We start from the raw sequence: 20,381 nt of genomic DNA on the forward strand, positions 1-20,381 counted from the left end.
TCAGTAACGGAAAGCGCGATGATGTAGATGGAATATCAAAACCAATATCCAAAGTTCAGAGGGTGAGGATATAAATCCTCAGGTTTGGATGAAATATGTCCATCGTATAATCAAAAACGGATTGGGAAAGCGCCTGTTGGAGGCGAGACCTTAACCCCGAGAACTACTATAAGCGGCCCTCCAGAAGGAGTGCTGTCACTCCTTCCGTGGTCCCTGGTGGTGGACGAACTTCTCGTCGAACCGGAAACTATGGGATTCGAAGTGATGAGTTATTTTGACGGCATAATATTACTGTTATGGAGAAGGCAAGAATGAATCCGCAATTTCCAATCGTATTCAAACAGCTTTAAAAAAAACTCGCCCTATTTTACGGCTTCCAGAAGGATGCTTTTCAAGCCGCACAATAACTGTTTAAGCTTTCCACAAAGCAACGCTGGCAACTTTGTCAAAGGAAGGTGACGTTCGAGTGTCAATGTTGCGCAACTGGACCACAGTAAGCAACATTAGATAGTAGTCCAGCCGTTTACTATTTGGCTGCTCCGTCCCTTTCTCCTAGCCGGCTCTCCATCAAACACCGTTCTAGGTTCCAGGGTGTACCGTCCATTAGCGCAATCCTAACTAAAAAGCCGGTGAGCCGGTACTCGGTCATTTGTGTATTTGATGATTTAATAGCAAAACTGATGATGATTGGCATTCGTGGAAGTGGTTCAGCGAGGTCTAGGTACGGCGTCCAGGGCTTGAGATGGGCAACCTTCTGTACGAATATTGGACCAGTACTAAAATTGACTTTTTTACCATTTGAAAAAGTCGAATTTTTTAATGATGTTTGATCTAAACTTCGGAGAATCCAAACGTACTAGGCTAGTTAAGCAAAGAAGAATGAAAAAACGAGCGGATATCCAAAAATAAGATGAACGGTTACTCGGCTATTGGAAAATAAAAAATGCAGCAAAAGTAAAACTTAAAAAATTAAAAGAGAATCAACAGGAAAGACCCGAAAAATGTGGAAATGTAATAAAAAAAACTGAAAAAAGTGAAAATAAAACAATAATCATAAAATAAATAAAAAAAATCTATAAGAAACCTTGCAAAAATTATTGAAAAATAATAAAATCAAAATAAAAAAAAATTGATCCGAAAAAATAAAAAAATAAATAAACTTGAAAAAACTACAAAAAATGAAATTAGATAAAAAATTAAACTGAAAAATTAAAAAAGCTTGCTAAAAAAATAAAAAAAATAAAGCTGAAAAAATAAAAAAGGAAAATAATAGCAAAGATGAAATAAAATAATAAAGATCAAAATAATAAAAAAATGGAAAAAATAAAAAAGGGAAACCAAAAATGAAAAAAAAAATAAAAAATAGAGTGCCGCGCCTCCGATTTCAGGTAAAAATAGTTAGCGCGCCGGCGTGAAAAAAATTGAAAAATAAAAAAAAATAAAAATGGAATTTTTTTTTAAAAAACTGAAATAAATTGAAAAAGGAAAGAAAAATTATTGAAAAAAGATAAAAAAGAAAAATGCGAAAAAAATGAAATTAAAGTAGTGGAAAAAATTAAAAAAGTGGAAACAATAACAAAAATAAAAGAAACAAAAAATAAAAAAAAAATAAAAAATGGGAAATGTGAAACGGAATAAATAAGAAAGGATATTTAGAAAAAATGGAAACAAAGGAAAATAAATGGAACATAACAAAAATAGAAAAAATAAAAAGCGGAAAAAATAAATAAAATGAAAAAAACAAAGATGAAACATTTAAAAAATGAAAAGATTGTGTAAAAAATAAAAAAAAAATATAAAAAATGGAAAAACAATAAAAATGGAAATAAGAAAAAAGTTAAAAAAGAAAAATAATTTTAAAAAATCTTTAGAACTAAAAAAAATCAAAAATGGCAAAAAGAAAAGAAAAATTTGTGAAGAAATAAAAAGAATAAAAAAATTAAAAAAAGGAAAGCTAAAAAAGGGAAGAAAAAGTGGAGAAAATAAAGAAATGGAAAAAAATATATATATGTAAAAAATAAGCGGAAAAAATAAACAAAATGAAAAAAAAACAAAATGATAAAGTAAAAGATTGAAAAAATGGAAGAAAAGAAAAACAAACAAAAAATATAAAAAAATTATTTTTTTTAAAAATTGTAGATGGAAAAAATTAAATGGAAAAAAAGTTAAAATGAAAAAAAAATTAAAAAAAAGTTAAAATGAGAAAAAAAAGAAAAAAAATTAAAAAATCTTTAAAAACTGACAAAAAATTAAAAAATGGCAAAAAGAAAAAAAATATGAAAAAAATAAAAAAGGGAAAAATGGCAGAAATAGAAAAGGAATGGGTGAAATAAAAAATAAATCAAAACAGTAGAAAAATTAAAAAAAAAAGGAAAAATAACAAAAAACATTTTTGATCGAAAATGAAAAAATAGAAAAATAAAAAAATGGGAAATATTAAAAAACGGAAATATTTAAAAAAAAATGGAAAAAAAATAAATAAAATTAAAAAAACAAAAATAAAAATATTGAAGCAAAGGAAAAAATCAAAGAATGAAAAATCGATTAAAAAATAAAAAAAAATGTTCTCGAAAAAATTAAATTGCTGAAAAAAAACAATTTAAAATAAAAATCTTTAAAAACTGAAACAAATTGAAAACTGGAAAAAAGAAAAAAAATTAAAAAAAAAGAATGAACAAAAATTAACTTAAAAAATGGAGCAAATAAAAAAAGAAATGAATAAAAATAATAAAAAAATAGAGAGAAGAAAAAAATTACAAAATCAAAAAAAGAAAAAAAATTAAAAATAGAAAAATGATGGAAACAATAAAAATGTGGGAAATATAAGACGGAAAAAACTAAAAAAAAAGATTAAAAAATGAATATGGAAAAAATAACAAAAAATAAAAATAAATAATCATAGAGAAAAAAATTAAAAAATTGAAAAGATGGATAAAACAAATAAATAAAATGGAAAAAAAATTAAAAAAATGGAAAAAACTTAAAAAGGACAAAATAAAAACAAAGATAAAAAATAACGAAAAAATAAACAAAATGGAAAAAAAGAAACAAATAAAAAAGACCGAAAAAAATTGAAAAAATCAAACAAAAAAATTAAAATGGCAAAAAGAAAAAAATATGGAAAAAATAAAAAAAATAAAAGAAAGAATTAAATTAAATAAAAAAATGTAGCAAATAAAAAATGAAATAAATAAAAATAATATAAAATGAAAAATAAAGAGAACAAAAAAATACAAATGTAAAAAATGTAATGAATAAAAAGTGGGAAACGTAAAAGACAGAAAAAGCTACAAAATGGAAGATTAAAAAATGGAAAGAGAGAATATTGAAAAATATAAAAAAATGAAAAAATCAAAAAAATGTTGATATAGAGAAATGAATAAACAATTGAAAAGATAAAAAATAGAAAAACCAAAAAAATGGCAAAAAATGAATAAAATGGAAAAAATTGAAAAAGCCTTGAGAAACTGAAAAAAATAAATGGCAAAAAGAAAAGAAAAATTTCCATAAAAAAATTAAAAAAATAAAAAAAAATCAATGAATAAAAAAAATTAAATAAAAAAATTAAAAAATGGAACAAAAATGCCATAAATAAAAAAATGCAAAACACAATTTTTTAAAAAAAAAATAGAAAAAAGATTGAAAAAATTAAAAAAAATGGGAACAATAAGACAAAAAAATAAAAAAAGGGAAAAAAAAGAAAAAATATAGAAAAATGAGCGCAAAAAAAATGAAAATAAATGAAAAAATAACATAAAAAAGATAAATTAATAGAAAAATTTAAAAAATGGAAAAAAACAATAGACCAAAAAAAAAATAATAAAATAGAAAAAATAAAAAAAATCACTAATGGAAAAATGGAAATAAAAAAATAAAAACAGAAAATATTAAAAGAAAAAAATATAAAAATTGAATCTTTAGAACTAAAAAAATCAAAAATGGCAAAAAGAAAAGAAAAAAAAATTAAAAGAATTAAAAAATTAAAAAAAGGAAAGCTTAAAAAAATGGAAGAAGAAAAAATGGAGAAAATGAAGTAATGGAAACAAAAAGCATAGATGGAAAAAATAAGAAAGCGGAAAAATAACAAAATGAAAAAATAAAAGATTGAAAAAATGAAAAACGAGCAAAAAATATAAAAAAATGAGAAAAAAATATTTAAAAATTGTAAAAGATGGAAAAAATTAAATAAATGGAAAAAAAGTTAACATGAAAACAAAAAAATAAAAAAAGTTAAAATGAAAAAAAAAAAGAAAAAAAATCCTTAAAAACTGACAAAAAATAAAAAAAATGGCAAAAAGAAAAAAATATAAAAAAAACAAATAAAAAAGAGATAAATAAAAAAGGGGAAAAAATAAAAAAAGGAAAAATAACAATAATAGAATAAACATTTTTAATCGAAAAAAAATAGAAAAATTTAAAAAAATGCGAAATATTAAAAATTTCCATAAAAAAATTGAAAAAATAAAAAAAAATTAAAAAATGGAACAAAAATGCAAAATACAAAAAAATTAAAAAATAGAAAAAGGATTGAAAAAATTAAAAAAGGGAACTATAAGACAAAATAATAAAAAATGAAAAAATGAAAAAAATATGGAAAAAATGAACGCGAAAAAAAAATAAAAACAAAAATAAAAAATAATATATAAAAAAGATAAATAGAAAAATTTAAAAAAATGAAAAAGAAATGGAAAAATAAAAGAAAATGGAAATATTAAAAAAGAAAACAAATGGAAAAAAATTCGCCTCCGCACCACGCCGCCGATATCAGGTAAAAATGTACAGCGCGCCGACAATTTTTTTTCCTGAAATAGGCGGCGTACCGCGTCGGCGCAATTTAGGGTTAAAAATAAAAAGAAAACGGAAAAATTAAAAAAAAAATGGAAAAATTAAAGCGAGGGAAAAATAAAAAATTAAAAAAGGGGAAAAATGAAAAAATTAATAAAATAAAACTTAATGAAAAAATGGCAAAAATAAAAAATCTGAGAAAATTGAAAGTGGAAAAATTAAAAAAAATGGAAAAAAAAATTAAAAGATTGGATAAGTTAGAAAATGGAAAAAACAAAAAGAAAAAAACAAAAAAGAAGAAAAAATAGGAAATATAAAAAAAATTAAAACGGAAAAAATTAAAAAGAAGAAAACAAAAAAAGGAAAAAATAAAGAAAAAATGGAAAAATATGAATAAAATAATAAAAAAATAGAAGAATAGAGGAAATAAAAATATCTAACAAGTTACAAAAAGGAAAAAATATAAAAAAAACCGAAGAAATGGAAAAAATGGAAAAACGAGAAAAAATTAAAAATATTAGAAAAAAATACAAAACGAATAAAATGGAGAAAATACAAAAAATAAAAAAGAAATGAAAAAAAAATAGAAAAGGGAAAATAGAAAATAAAAAATTATTAAAGGAAAAAATAATAAAAATCAATATTTTTTTAAATTTGAGAAAGCAAAAAATGGGAAAAAATTAAGAATCGAAAAAAGTAAAACTAAACAAAAAAGTGAAAAAAATAAACATAATAGGCAAGAATCCGGATAAAATAAGTACACACGTTGCTTTCAGACATTCTATATACAATCGGTTCTTTTCACTTCTTTCATCAGAATAGACCAAATTCAGGCGTTTATTTTACTGCATAAACAAGCACTTTAACTTCTATCGTTGCACTCGATACAACGCAACCGTACTGCTACTGCACTGTTAGCCTTAAATTGCACAAAATGTCGCACGTGCTGGGTTTCTTTAATTCTTCGTCAACCTGTTTGAGTGAGCCAGTAAAAAAGAAATTTTTCAATTTCGCGTGTAGCTATTTTTGAGAGTTTTTAAGTGTAGTCGGGATGACAAAAGATCAAAAAAAATGTGGTGCCCAAAATGCCCCACAATTATGCTCCTTATGATCAAAGAAAAATTTCAAATACCAAAACAATATTGGACAATCAAATTGACACGAAATTGTGGTATTTCAAGCTCAACTGTCCACTGCATTGTTAAGAAAAAATAACGTAATTTATCATAAACGGAAGTAAGCACTAAAATATACAGTAAAACAATTGCAAATAACACCAATTTGCTGCGGTACACTTCACCGTAAACACCATAAAACCGTAAAACTCATCATTTAGGATGATGGTAAATATACCGGCAAATCGACATTTGAGTTCTGAGAAGGGCGTTTCAATGCCTTTAATCAGTTTAGGCAAAGTTAAAGCGACTGATGCAAATGTTTATATTCGCCAATTTATGGAAAAATATCACGCTTGAGAAGAAATCATGTTTTGTTCAGAACTTTTAAGCTATCGTTGTGCGAAAAAACGATAAAGTAACGAAATAGAAAAAAAAAACGGACCATTTGTGCCGAAAAAAGCCCCGATATTGAAAACAGTAGTCGTAGTTCCATGTCAAAAAATATGACCTCATGGGCCATAAAATACAATTGTGTTAAAAAATGGTGTGAAATTTTGCGTGTTGTTTTTTCAACCTTCACAATTCAACATAATTCGCTCGTGGTCGACTGATGTACTTATGAAACTGTCAAACGTGACAACTCCGATGTCACGACGGTTCCGATCTCACTTTGCCATCCAAGCAGCCAAATAATTGCTCTGTCAATCATCACCAGTGTGGTAGAAATTGGCAGTAAAATTCCCGGGTGAGTGTTTTCAAAATTTCGACAAATTGATGTTTATCTCTAAACACGCTGCCCGGTGACGAACGGATGAATTGACGGACATCCAGACAGACACGGTTGCCTGCGTCCAAATCTGAACGATTCCGGTAGTAGGTAGGTACGGGTTCCGCGACGACCAACGGGAGCTGCAAAATACCAGCTGATAAACATCAAACTTTGCGTTCGACAGCGAAAATTTATCGACAGCCGCCTTGGCGGCGGCGGCGGCGGCGACTGCTACCGCGACTACCATTGCCGGATGATGAAGATGAGCGAACCGATCCAAAAATATCCTGCACTTTCTCGATGTTTGAATCGAAACCATCACTCAGAAGAAAAAGAAAAAACGAAATGGCTTTATCATCACAAGAGGTGGCCCGTAAATTAGTTCGCTGCCGGCGAGGTTGAGTTACAATAACAAACAGATGCCAGGCGAATGGTAGCCGTTTTTCTTTTCTCAATTATATTTTACACTCGAATGGAAGAGTGTAAAATATGTATCAATTTTCTTCCGTTTTGTAGTCCGGAAGCTCGTCTCTTGAAGGAAAATGCGTTGAAATAAAAATAAAAGCATCCGACACCGGATTTTTACTCGAAGTGATCGCTTACAACTTTATTACACACACGTCAACCGCGTCAACAAAAGCCCAGAAGGCGCTTCTGTACAGTGGATTTGCCGGAATAAAATTTTTGGAGAAAAAAGAAGCCGGAAGTATGATATCCGCCTGCTGCGATTTTTTGAAAGATGTTTGCTTTCAACGTTGCTATAGAACGGAAAACGCACCGGCCGGTGAAACAACAATGCGTGCCGCCGTAAAAAGCACGTGCCTCGAGGGCGGCTCAATCTAATTTGACGAAGTAGTTTCCGGTGCGTGCCGGTCTTGAACGGCGACGGGGTAAGAGCGGTATTGTTGGTTTTGTCAGAATTCGTTTCTATTTGAAAGAAGGGTCCTGTTTCAAGAGGGTAAAGTAATAGAGAACTTTTAAACAGGACACAAAAATGAATTTTATTCGACACGGTCGACGGCGAAACAAGAAAAAAAATTCCTTTCGATTCTCGCTAATCATACCTATAACTAAACCTTTCTTCTATTGCAGACATGGAAGCCCTTTCCGCTCAGCTAATGAATCACCTGTCGAGCATGCAGCAGCTCGAGAACGGGTCGATTTTCCTAGACGACGTGATCGGCGGAGGTAACAGCGGCATTGGTGGTGGTGGTGGAGATTCGCGACGATATCGGAACGGAATCGGCGGTGGTGGACACCACCATCAGCATCATCATCATCATCACCATCCGATAGAGGTGCGCTGTGTCTACTTGGATCAGTTGTTGGGTGAGTTGGGTTTCGATTGTATGTACGTAGGGGTAGAAGTAGGTGCGCAGATCATTATTTATTCTTTATTCGTGGAGCGACAGACTTTTATGCGGTAACTAACCAGGTCTTGGTCAGTATCCAGGTGCCAAAACCACATTAAAGAAACCGGCCCCGACGCTCCGTTTTGTTCGGACGGAATGCGACTTGCGTGTTGTGTTGTACCTTCTTTTTACATTTCGCATGCAGAGCACTGTTTGCAACAGTCCCCTACCATCTTCTTCTTCTCGCCTTCATATGGTTCATAGAGTATGGGATCAAAGTCGGACTCATTGAGCAGAAAACAGTGCGGACCTTGGTAGAATGCTGATTAGTGGCAACGATCAATTTACGTCGTTTTAATGGCGGCTCTGCCCGTCCGCCGGTTAGCCGCTAATTTATGAACCAACTGGCATCCAGCTGGTCTGTGTACGTGAATAATAATGGTGGGGCTTGATCGCATTGGCGGGGAAGACGGCAACACTGGTAGTTGGGATGAGTTTGGCTTCATATTACTAAATCGCTTTGAACCATAACTGGAAAAACAGGGAGAAACTGAGAGGGATTCGATTGTGCCATGGTCCCGAACTAGCCCGTTATCAGCACTGTAAGCAGGCCACTTTTTATGAGAGTTGATTTTTTTTAAGTCGTACGATAGTCTACGAACTTCTTTCCGGTCTAGGCGGAGCTAAACTGGATTCCGAGAATGCTACTTTGGCTAAACCTGATCCTGCTACGTTCGGCAAAAAAAACATCTCACATTTTTATGTAGACAGCTTCTGCATACCAAATTAAGTTGTGCAAAATCGGCAAAACGCAACAAAAATTCATGTTCGTTTTTAAATTCAACTGCCCTCCAGCGCTAATGAATTCGCAGGTGGATTTTCGATTTCTTGGAAATGCATTGGGATTCGCCTCTGTGTATATTAGTGCTGACGTAAATGTGTATTGAATTTTTATTTGTTTCATTTCGAAGAAAATAAACAATTTTTTAATGATTTTCCGATTCCCGTGGCAACTTTGAGTCAATAACGTGAAGTCCGCTGACTATAAACAAACAAAAAAATCTTTGGCGATATAGCGAATCCGGCCGCGCCAAAACGCTGTACCGGTCGACTGAATACTGCTACAAGATACAAGGATATAAGAGGAAAAAGACGATTCAATAAGGGAAATTAAATGGGGAGTGATAGGGTTTGGTGTTGAACACATATGGGTCGAATCTGGGATAAAGAAAATGTTTCCAAACAGTGAGTTTCCTTGAACTGTTTCTTATTTTTCCTAAGTAAGGACTTTCCTTTCAGGTTTATCTAAGTGAAAGAAGAAATGCCTTCGGATCTGTTGGAACTCCGGTGTAATAACTATCGAGGCCTAATGATCCTTAATATGACTTACAAGAGACTCTCCCGTGTTCTATTTAGCAGACTGCACCCGTTGGTTGAATCATTTGTCGGTGAATACCAAAGCGGGTTCCGAGAAGGACGATCAACGACGAACCAAATGTTTACCCTGTGGTAAATTCTGAATCGATATCGGGAATACCATCTGTTTGTGGATGTCAACGCGGCGTACGATTCAGTGAAACATGGCGGACTGTGACAGATAATGCTTGAACATGATTTTCCGAGAAAACTTATCAAGTTGATTCTTATGGCGCTAAACGGTTCATAATCAAGCGTAAAAATAGTCGGAGAGAAACCCGACTCGTTTGGGACGTTAGATTGAAATGCGATGCACTATTGTCCAACATAGAGCTCGAAACTGCTACGCTAACATCTGATGTGCAAAGGATTGGAACTATCGTCACGAGATTTTACATGCTTAAATCGGTGTTGATCGCAGAGCAGTGGAAGAGGCATTTTTGCCTTCTAAAACTTATGCTGACTGATTGGACTGAGTATACACTCTGACAAGGCAAAATACATGATAGTTGATAGAGAACGAGGCAGTCCGAACTGTCTTGATTCCGCGATAAAAATCGACGAAATACGGTACGAGCTTGTCGACGGATATTCGTATATCATGGAATACTAGTGACATGATATCGGTGTTGGCCGTGAAATAAAAGGGCGTATTGCTGATGCGAATAGGACTTTCTATGTTGTACTTAGTCAGCTACAGTTCCATACCCTACAGATAAAACTTGATCAATATAATTTGCTGATACTTCTTGTCATTCTGTTCTGCCTTCAATACTCGGTGGCACAGTAGAAAATGGAGAACGACGCAGATACATATGCCATGAGCTGTACCAAGTAAACAAACATGCTGATATTGGAAGGTTTTTAAAACACGGGAACCTTTAGTAGGGGAGACATGTAGCGCGACTGCCGAAAGAAAAACCAGCTAAAGCTATGTTCTGCTGAGAACTTGAAACTTCTGGGTCAGACTCCGTACTCGTTGGCTGTATGCAATTGAGGAAGATGCGCGTGCGACAGGTGATCAAAAAGGATCATGATCGAGTAAACAGAATATCTAAAATACATTCAGCCATGATTCGGAGTACCCAGATTGTCCGGCCGCGATGATGATGATTAGACTTCATTTTCGCGTTTGAAGGCAGGATGCTGTGTGTTGAGAATAGTCTGTTGAATCAAATGAAAATTTTGGGAAATCGTACTGGATTACAAAAGAAGGATGACGACAGATAAATCTGACTTTTTAGATTGACTGTAAGACGTTCCGAAACTGCATGCTGATGATGAAATGCGTAGTGCTGTAATCGAGTATGGTTAGAGTAGCACAAATTAATCTTCAGCATAAACGTACAGCAACTATGAATGTATCCCGCCTTGTGCAGGAAGGAAAAGCTTCCATAGCTTTGGTTGAAGAACCGTATTTCCATAAGGGAAACTTCTATGTTGAAAAGCTGCTTAACCCCGTCTTCGCAGCTTTTAACAAAAATGGCATGACAAATCCACGTGAAATGCCTCGTGCATGTATACTTGCCAATAGTGCTATTGACGTATGTCTTATATTCGACCTCACATCTCGTGATATTTGTGCTGTCACGGTAAATATGACTGGTGACAACATAAACAAGAAATACGTCTATTGTTCGGCATATTTGCCGCGTAATGAACTGATGATTTCAAAAGGGTTGTATCATACTGTGGTAGAAATGGGTTTCCTCTCATAATCGACAGTGATGCAAATGCCCACCACATAATTTGGGGCAGCTCAGATATCAATTTGAGAGGCACCACATTAATGGAATACTTAAGTAGTACAAATCTGGACATTCTTAATGCAGGAAACCGCCCAATATTTGCACGAGCTGGCAGAGAAGAGGTGTTAGATCTAACACTCTGCTCTGACGGTATTACGCATGAGTTGGTAAACTGGCTCGTACCAAAAGAGTTAGAACCGTCCGATCATAAGTACATCGTCTTTGATCATTTAAACGTCTCGTTCGATATCGCCACATATCGTAATCCTAAATCTACGAACTGGAACCTCTACGAAGAGGGTTTGGCGACTGGGTTTCGTGGGTATCTTCCGACGATTGAATCTCCAAGTGACTTGGATGAGGTCGTGCATAAAACAGCATACCAAGAGGCTTGTCCGCTTCGAGTTATGCGTGCTTCTAGAGGAACACCTTGGTGGAATACCGAACTTGTTCGACTCAAAACGTTATGCAGAAGAGCTTGGAATCGCAGACGCAGGGACGGGTTCGGAGCCATTTAAGTTGGCTTGTAAAGCATACAGAAACGCCCTTCGGTCCTCTGAGCGAAGCGGTTGGAAAAACCTGTGCCCAAATGTCTCAAGTCTCAACTGTTTTTTTGATACACACTTTCCAGTCTGTACGGAGCCATCACTGACGACTGCCCCTGATTTATTTTCAGATAGTTGGGATTCTTGGGCATTTGCTCGTAGAATTTTGACAACCGAAACGATCAAATGGGCGATTGAAAGTTTTTCTCCGTGTAAGCCTCCGGGAAAGGATGGAATTATTCCAGTTCTATTACAAAAAGGATATGAACACTTCAAGCATATGTCCAAAAAGGTTCTTACTTGTAGTCTTGCAACAGGATACATTCCAATAGCGTGGCGGGAATCAACTGTCAAATTCATTCCCAAAGGTGGTCGCGTCACTTATGAGGCGGCAAAGAGCCTTAGATCGATCAGTCTGACCTCCTTCCTTATCAAATCAGTGGAACGTTTAAACGACCACTACATTCGGGATGTTAGCTTGGGTGAGGACTCGCTGCATGCAATGCAACATGCATATCAGCGGGGGAAGTCTACTACTACCCTGTCACATAATGTTGTCTACAACATTGAAAAAGCTTTTTCACAAAAACAATCAAGTTTAGGAGTTTTTCTCGATATTGTAGGTGCTTTTGATAACGTGTCTTTTGAATTCTTTTTGGAAGCAGCACGAGGTCATAGAGTGCCTTCATATATCACGAACTGGATACACGCAATGCTTAGCAACCGTCATCTGTTAAGACAAGTAGAGATAAGCAAACTGAGTGTCTGCGGATATCCTCTAGGTGATGTGCTGTCACTTCTATGGAACCTTATTGCCGATGCCTTGTTAAGGAAACTTAATGAGCTTGGGTTTCTGACGTATGGGGTCGCCGATGATTATTGATCACCGGTATTTGTATTAACACTCTTTTTGATTTGATGCAACAAGTCTTATGTGTTGTCGGCCAGACAGTTAATCCAAATAAAACATCAATGGTGCTTTTCACGCAACGAAGGATTACAACTGGAGCTAGTCCATTGCAGTTCTTTGACTCTGAAATTATGATCGCAGATCAAGTTAAGTACGTTGGGATAATCCTTGACTCAAAACTTAATCTGACAGCTCACATCGTTTTCAGGATCAAGAAAGCTTCGGCAAATTGGCAAACGTAACGGAGTGTTAACCGCCGGGAAGTTGAGTAGTACGTGATGTGACACCGGGTTCGGGTCGTCTGGGCGTCAGCGAAGCAGACACTAGGCTCCACCGAAATCGTCGAACCGACCTCAAAATCCTACTGGTTGGTCCTTGGAGGTGACTTGAAAGCAGCAGAAAAGTGGGTTACGATAGAACTTCCGCCGCCGGAGAACGGTGTAATCGAAGTCCATCACTGGGATCAAAATTAGTGGTGTGAGACGAGACGAAGTACTGAGTTCGGTTCGTCGGAGCGCCAGTATACCGGAAGGTACTTCCTATCCAGTTTGACATCTTGCTGCAAGAACTAAGTAATACCCAACGGTGTTCCCGGGAGGACGCGGATCCCGAAAAACAAGAGGTTCAGGTTTAGTCGGTAGGCTTCTTATAATTGTCTTCTCAGTATACTTGTTTTGACGCACAGTCTTCTAAATAAATGCTTCGTCCGTCGCCTTTAAACACCTGACTTCGAATGATTTCACATATATTCAGTCCAACGCTTGTGACTAGAGGTTACATGAACTGAGCAGCAGCCAACTACGAACGTTTATTTCCAACCAACGGCAATAAAAGTGAAGAAACAAATATTTAAATAAATTTCATGATCAGATACTGAACGAAATGTCCGATAGGGGCAATTTTTCCAATTGTTTCTTGTCAGCACAAGAAATTTATACAAAAACATAAATGATTGCCAAACTAGCACAAGCGGATCGGAACGTAATAAACACTCACTCAACAACGACTGCACCTAATGCCTGCAAATTAACAACCAGCAAAACCAACAAAGAAGCCAACGCCGAAGCAGACGGATACAAAATAGTGATTCGTAAGAAGAATAAACCAACAAGAAGTTGCGATGATCACATGGAGATGGACGCGAGAGAAGGCAAACCGATTGACCCCCGTATGTAGTTGATCAATTTTAAATTTCACACATTACAGGAACATGAGAAACCCACGGCTCAGTCAGATTACCGCATTGAGTCGAGTTAAATAAATTCGTAAAAATGCACTAGGAACGAAACCAACCAAATACAGCTACGATCCACTCACCTGCTGCTGTTTCTGCTAGTAATCCTCGATAAACCGCTCATGTAGACCTCCGAAAAATGATCCATTCGTCGCCTTCAACCACCAGGTTTGGAATATTATTAGAGACAAAGTTTACTCAGGAAAACTCAGGTTTAAATTCTCACAAAATTTCACAGCTTGGTTGGTGTGGCATATTGTTTGCACAGCTTGCAAGACTGACAAATTTTGCTTTTTCCGACACGATTTCGAATGATTTTCTGAAAATCAGTTCATGCATACTTATTATTTCAATATAATATTGGTGAACATTTTCCTGATTGGTTGGCAAAAAAAATTGTTTAATTTTAAGTAAAAGTACAGATATTGAAGTTCATAAACTTACCCTTCATTTTCTTACGAAAATTTCGAAAAGGCATCCCTATATTGAAAGGTTAAAGGTGGAAATTCGGCTCAGAATCATGCTTCAACTTCCAGCAATGGGCAATCTGAGCTCTGCCGTTTTCGCTTGGCGTGGTCTTGCGATTAAATTGTAAATTTCTTCCGGCAGTTTGTGCTGGTCGGTTCTTTCCCGAAAAATCAACCTTTTCCACAAATTTACTTCAATTCTGTTCTGGGAGCTGGAAAATATAACTCAAAATTGTCAAAGGTTGCTGCGATCGATTTGTCGATGTATTTTCACATGCAAACTTCAAAATAGTAAACAAATTATACCAAATAGACTGGCGAAGGTGAAACCAACGACACGACGAGACACTGCTATTCCGAAACTGCATCACAAATATGACTACCCCTCAGTGACTCAGGTAACTGGTACTGTCAAATTTGATAGTTGATTAAAAAAATATGAAACATGCAACACTGATGAATCTGTCATTATTTTTTCCTAACAACTTTTATAGTTACTGTTGCAATCCCTGGTTACGCTTGTTTATTTCGTCATACTTACAAAAAAGTTTCGAATGTCCAACAAGGTATTTCATTTTGTTCAATTAAAATTGGGACGTGTTCCAATTTCAACATCCTTTCTAGCGTCGTATCAAGTGGTATGTAATAGTTGTTCAGTGTGACAAAATGGTATAGATCTGTTCCGCGCCGAAAAGGGTCATGATCCGGCCAATGTTCGCGCAAACCAGGAGCGTTGCTTTAAGGACGTTGCCTTGGTACAATCGGCGAACAGTACGGAGGATATCGCAAGTATCGGTTCAATGTGGATAATTAAGTTGAAAAATTTCTGCAGCAAAGAAAAAAATGATGAAAAAGAGCCGCAAGTAGCTGCGGACGAATTGGCACCGGAAAGTATTCGAAACGGTTTGTTCTCGTTGCAGATCCAAAAAATTACTATAAGTCCGATAAAAACTGGACATGGATTAACCGACTAATCTGTAACAGATAACGGGAATACGATTTGTGAAGCGGAAAGGAAAAAACGAAGTGGGAATCTGCACGAAAATGTGCCCGACAGCACTGATGAGGGCAAAGATAAGGTCGAGAACGTACGGCGATTGTGAGTAAAGGTTGAAATATTCGTATCTTGATCACATAGTTATTAACGGAGAAAAAGGTGTTATAATTTCAGACGTAAGGAGACGGTTCGTGCTGTCTTCTTGGAACAAGCCCTGATTATGCATGCTTTGCATACCTTATATTCAAAAGACTATACACCGCTTTACACTTTTTTGGGCAAGGAACTAATGCAAGAAATAGTCAAGCTTTCACAGTTTGACGAGGAACTACATAAGGTCGTCGGAAAAGGTAGTGAAAAGAAGGAAGCAGGCAATACTGATGAAAAGTATCTAACCGCAACATCTGAGCAGGGATGCATGAAGCACAGCATGAGAGCCTAACACGAGCTGAGCGGCCGCTTTGAACGAACCAAAAGCAATAAGCACTGACACCGCTCGTGCTAGTTAACCTTCGTGCGCGAGCTGTGGGATTCGAAGAGCTAGCACAACGAGTTAGCACGATAAGCTAGCGCTATGAGCCAGCTCGGTAAACTGGCACGAGCAAGCTTGGTGAGCTAGCTCAGTGAGCTAGCACGAGTTAACTCAATGAGCTGGCACGGTAAGATTGTCCGATGAGCTAGAGCGGCGCAATAGTGTAAGCTATGGAACGAAAGAATAGGACAAAGCAAGAAATATGCATTGGTGAATGTCTTACAGGTTGCTGAAAAAACGATGCAGGCATCATTACTCACACTAACGCGTTGTTTTTTGATTCTGCTTTGCTATAGCTGAGCTATAGCTCTGTGTAGCGTGCTAGCTATCACCGTGCTAGCGAGGGCTCTTCGGTGCTCGTGCTACTTGCTAACTCTAGCTCATCGGAAACCAGCGCATGCACTAGCTCAATAGGGCCCCGTACACGAGGCGTTAGTAATGTCATTACTGAGCAGTAATGTCACTTTTAATGAACGTGTAATGCGAGTAATGATGGAATTCCCATACAATTCCAGTAATGACACTACTTAGTAATGACACTTTTATTGCGCGTGTAAGAGCCCCTAATGAATTTAACGCTGACACATTATGCGTCAGTGCACAGCAATAGGACACGGAGCAGCACCGTTCTTGTGCATGCCTGCATCTGAGTAACCTACCGCTACGTATCACCGAGAGAAGTGGAGCCTCGCTGCCAATACGCTAGATTGTCGACAACCTGTTTCCGACAGGAGGTCGGTTCAAATGGCCGCGATGGTATCTTCCGAGTACATCAGTTTGAGAAGGTTGAATATTTTGTACGAACTTCTCCTCATTAAAATAAATCCTAGGAGATAACGCGGTGATGCGGAGCGGCATACCATATCGAAACTCCGAATGATGCTGCTTAAAAAACAACTTGGAGCCTTGGTTTTCTGATTCTGGCGCATATAGGCAGTTAATTTTCTGCACCAACTAGATTATCAAGCTAGAAGGCTATCGGAAGCGAGGAAAATGGTCTTGGTCGATTTCGTTCACATTCTTAACGCAAGGATATGTGCAACTACTCGAGTGTGCTCAATACTCGTAATTCATCAAACCGAAACTGGTGTCAAGGTATCAATCAACATGTTTTAAAACCATGGTAAGGGCAACTGACATATATTATTTTTAGTTCGTACAGGTTCCGGAACCATTGAAGAAGTATAAGCCGGAAAAGTACTGCGAAACGATTCCTTTTGTGAATCCAACATTTACCGAGGTAGAAGTTGCCACTCAAGCTAAAGAGGATAGGAAAAGCATAAATTATAGTACTGCTACCTAAGTTTCCAAAAAAGCAAATCGTTACCAATCAACATTGAAGAATTTTTCCCCAATGTACATCTATAAGGTCGAAAATGAAATTTGAACATGATTAGTTCCTTCGTGTATTTCACAACCTTTTAAACTGTTTTAATTTGTCTTCACAATTCGAATAAAATACAAATTTGGAGCATCCAATGTTAATTATTCCTTGTCATTTTAGAACGACCGAAAGATAAACGCCTTACGCGAACCTGGAGGGAAACTTATCTTGAGGTAGCATAATAGCTTCCTAGCTCGGGCTAGAATGAATGAGCCCCAACAACGAAAAATGTTACATATCGGAATAATCGTGCTTACACTGCGGAATTTTCGAAAATTCTTAAACAGATCAGTTACAACATTCACTGTTGCTAATCCGCTTATATTTTTCATCTGTGGTTCGTAGCGGTAGAGTTTTATACTTGTAAAGTGCTGCTATGTCTGTGTCAGCCTTTTGTGACCTGCTGAGAGAAAGTTGGTCGTCTGGGATCACTCGTCCAACTGTTCGTTCAGTTGCGGCAAGCTAGCTGTCTTGTGATCTCAACTCAGCGACGCATTGATCTTGGGCGACGAGGAACTGCCATTCCTACCGATATCCGGAGTACGATGTCTAGAACAATATCTGCTTCCCCGGCTAACGGAACGAGAGCGACGTTCTTTCTTCTTCATTGTTCTTTCTTCTAGAATTTGAATTACCTTGGTTCAATTTATGTATAAAATAGAGAACTTTGACCTCATTACCTTGTTGCGTTGAATCTTGGGTGAAGGAGACTTTGAAGGATGGCCGTTTCTCGTTTTTACAGCCTTTGCAGGTTCCTTGTGCGAAAAAGAACGAGAGTGCTTACGATGCCGATAACTTTTTTCAGGTTTTCCAGTAACTAGGCAGTTGATTTTGTATAGGGTAAGGTGGGGTAAATCCGACCTAGTAAATGGTTTTGGCTGTAAAATGCTCATTTTACATCGAATCGAATCGTTTTATATACCAAATTAAAGGCTAGACACCTGGGCAACTTTCTGTGTATAGCATTTTATTTGGATCTTCGGAATATCTTGAGATGCAAGCGTTTTACAAAAATGTTCATTTTTGCTGTTTTTAAAAATGGTGGGGTAAACCCGACCCCCTATGTTTTTGGTTGATTTAGTGCAGATATTACTCAAATTTTATGGTTTTTCAATGATAAATCAATCAATGTTGTGTTATTGAAGTGTAACATGGAGAGAATGGAGCTCAATATAAATCTTGGAATGCTAAAATCACGAGCAGTAGCACGTAATGATATTCCCATTTGCATTGGAGCAATTGCTCGACGAATACTATAATCATCACGTTTTTGTGTCTTTCGTTTGTAATTATGAACCATTTTGCATAAAAATAATAAATAATGACAATAAAAACATATTTCAATTTGATAAATAAAAATATTCTTAGTAAAAAAGCGGTCGGATTTACCCCAATATTTGGAGGTCGGATTTGCCCCACCGCGTCATTTTTCATTACGATGCAATTAAAAAATATATGAAAAAGGTTGAACTAAATTCATCTATACTTTGTAGGACTCAAATCAAAGAATTTAAATCCACTTACATTTATTATGCAATAACTTTAACAATCAGAAATATCCTGTAGTCAATGATGCACAAAAGTCAAATCAAAAGTTGTAAAAACACGCTTTTTGTCGTATGAGCATCTCAATGTAGACTAATAAAATGCTGTCACAACACCATTATGGTTATTTTCGATGCTCTACACGACAACATTGATATTAGTTCGCGTAGTGTTTCTGATTTTTGGTAACAGAGGGGGGTCGGGTTTACCCAACGGTCGGATTTGCCCCACCTTACCCTACATAAAATGGTTGCTATGCAGCTACTAAAAATTAATAAACAAAAAAGTGCTGCTGAAAACAATTTTTTTCGCTCGAATCAAGGGGTCACTCAATATACTGGTAACTGGCGGTAAATGACTCGGACCATTTTTCTTCATAAAATTTCATTAAGTGTCAGGTCGTGTCGTTGGTGAAACCGGAAAAAAGTAAATGATTGAATAAAAATCTGCATGTTGACAAATCGCATTTGTTTTGCATGGGTTTCCCCTCAATGGACCATCATGTTCTTTTGGATAAATAAAATTTTATACTAGTTTCCCGAACCCACATTTCTGCCAAAATCTATATTTGTGTTAGTCTGCTAAACACATATTATCAAATCACTTTTCAGGTTTGAAATCTGTGCACTTAGTCCTCGTTCCAAAACTGCCTAAATTCAGCGGAACCAGCCAGCAACGATAAAAGATATCGTGGAAAACGAAATACCCCAAGCGCAACGCGCCATCAACATTCCAATCACATCTTTGCATTTGAATGCTATTTCCCTCACTCATTCTTCTTCTCTCATTGACCAAAAAAGGGTGGGATAGCGGATTACTTTGTTTCTCTCGTCTGCTCACTGGAAGTGTCCGTACTACCCACGCTTGACGCGAGATTCCCGAAAAGCTGATAAGCCACATTCGCTCACGCGAAGGTGACTTTGAAGCGGCTACCTGTTTGGTTCAACGTTGGAACGTTCGTCAAGATTCAGGTTAACGACTTGCTTTGGTTGGTTCAATCACATTTTTAATTTGTTGAAGAGACCTTTCATTAAGAAAAATTACCTGTTATATATAGATTGGTAACGGGTACATACGAGTAGTGGTCAAGTTGGTTGTCTGATACTGATGCTTTGAAGACGAAACGTTAATCTTATCTTACTAATGAACGTAAGACAATTTACGTTCATATGTAGTATTCCTACAAGCTGATTTTTTGGGAAAAAATATCCAAAATAAAATCTTTATTATTGGAAGAGGATATTTTATGTACTAAGGCCAATACCAGACCGTTTCGGTCCATACTACTCAGATATAGTGTCAAACACGAACTTTGATTCATAACCCTTGCATCTGTTGTTTTTCTAACCTTACCTAAACAAACAATCAATCATACTACTCCAGAGATGCCAGGTACTTTTTTCAAATGTCTGCAATAATAATTTTAAAAGTCTGGGAACAACAAAAAATATCAGGAAAGCTAGTGTAACCTTTATATTCAAAAATCTGTAAATATCTGCAACCAAACTAAAAAATCTGCAAATATCCGCGTCATCGCAAAAATCTGCAGCTTAAATTAAAAGTCTGCGAATTTGCAGAC

General features: G+C 35.8%; 1 protein-coding gene and 1 pseudogene across 1 annotated transcript in view; both read left to right on the forward strand.

Annotated features, from left to right (window-relative positions):
* LOC131687677 (tumor necrosis factor receptor superfamily member wengen) overlaps positions 1–20,381 on the forward strand; it is a 47,782-nt gene that overhangs the window by 25,982 nt on the left and 1,419 nt on the right. The window contains exon 4 of the mRNA XM_058971777.1: positions 7,765–8,001. Within this exon, the coding sequence (XP_058827760.1) occupies positions 7,765–8,001 (237 nt within the window). The remainder of the gene's footprint in view (positions 1–7,764; positions 8,002–20,381) is intronic.
* LOC131687687 (serine--tRNA ligase, cytoplasmic-like) lies at positions 15,232–17,176 on the forward strand (annotated as a pseudogene).

Source organism: Topomyia yanbarensis, chromosome 1 (genome assembly GCF_030247195.1).
Source record: "Topomyia yanbarensis strain Yona2022 chromosome 1, ASM3024719v1, whole genome shotgun sequence".
NCBI classification, from domain to species: domain Eukaryota; kingdom Metazoa; phylum Arthropoda; class Insecta; order Diptera; family Culicidae; genus Topomyia; species Topomyia yanbarensis.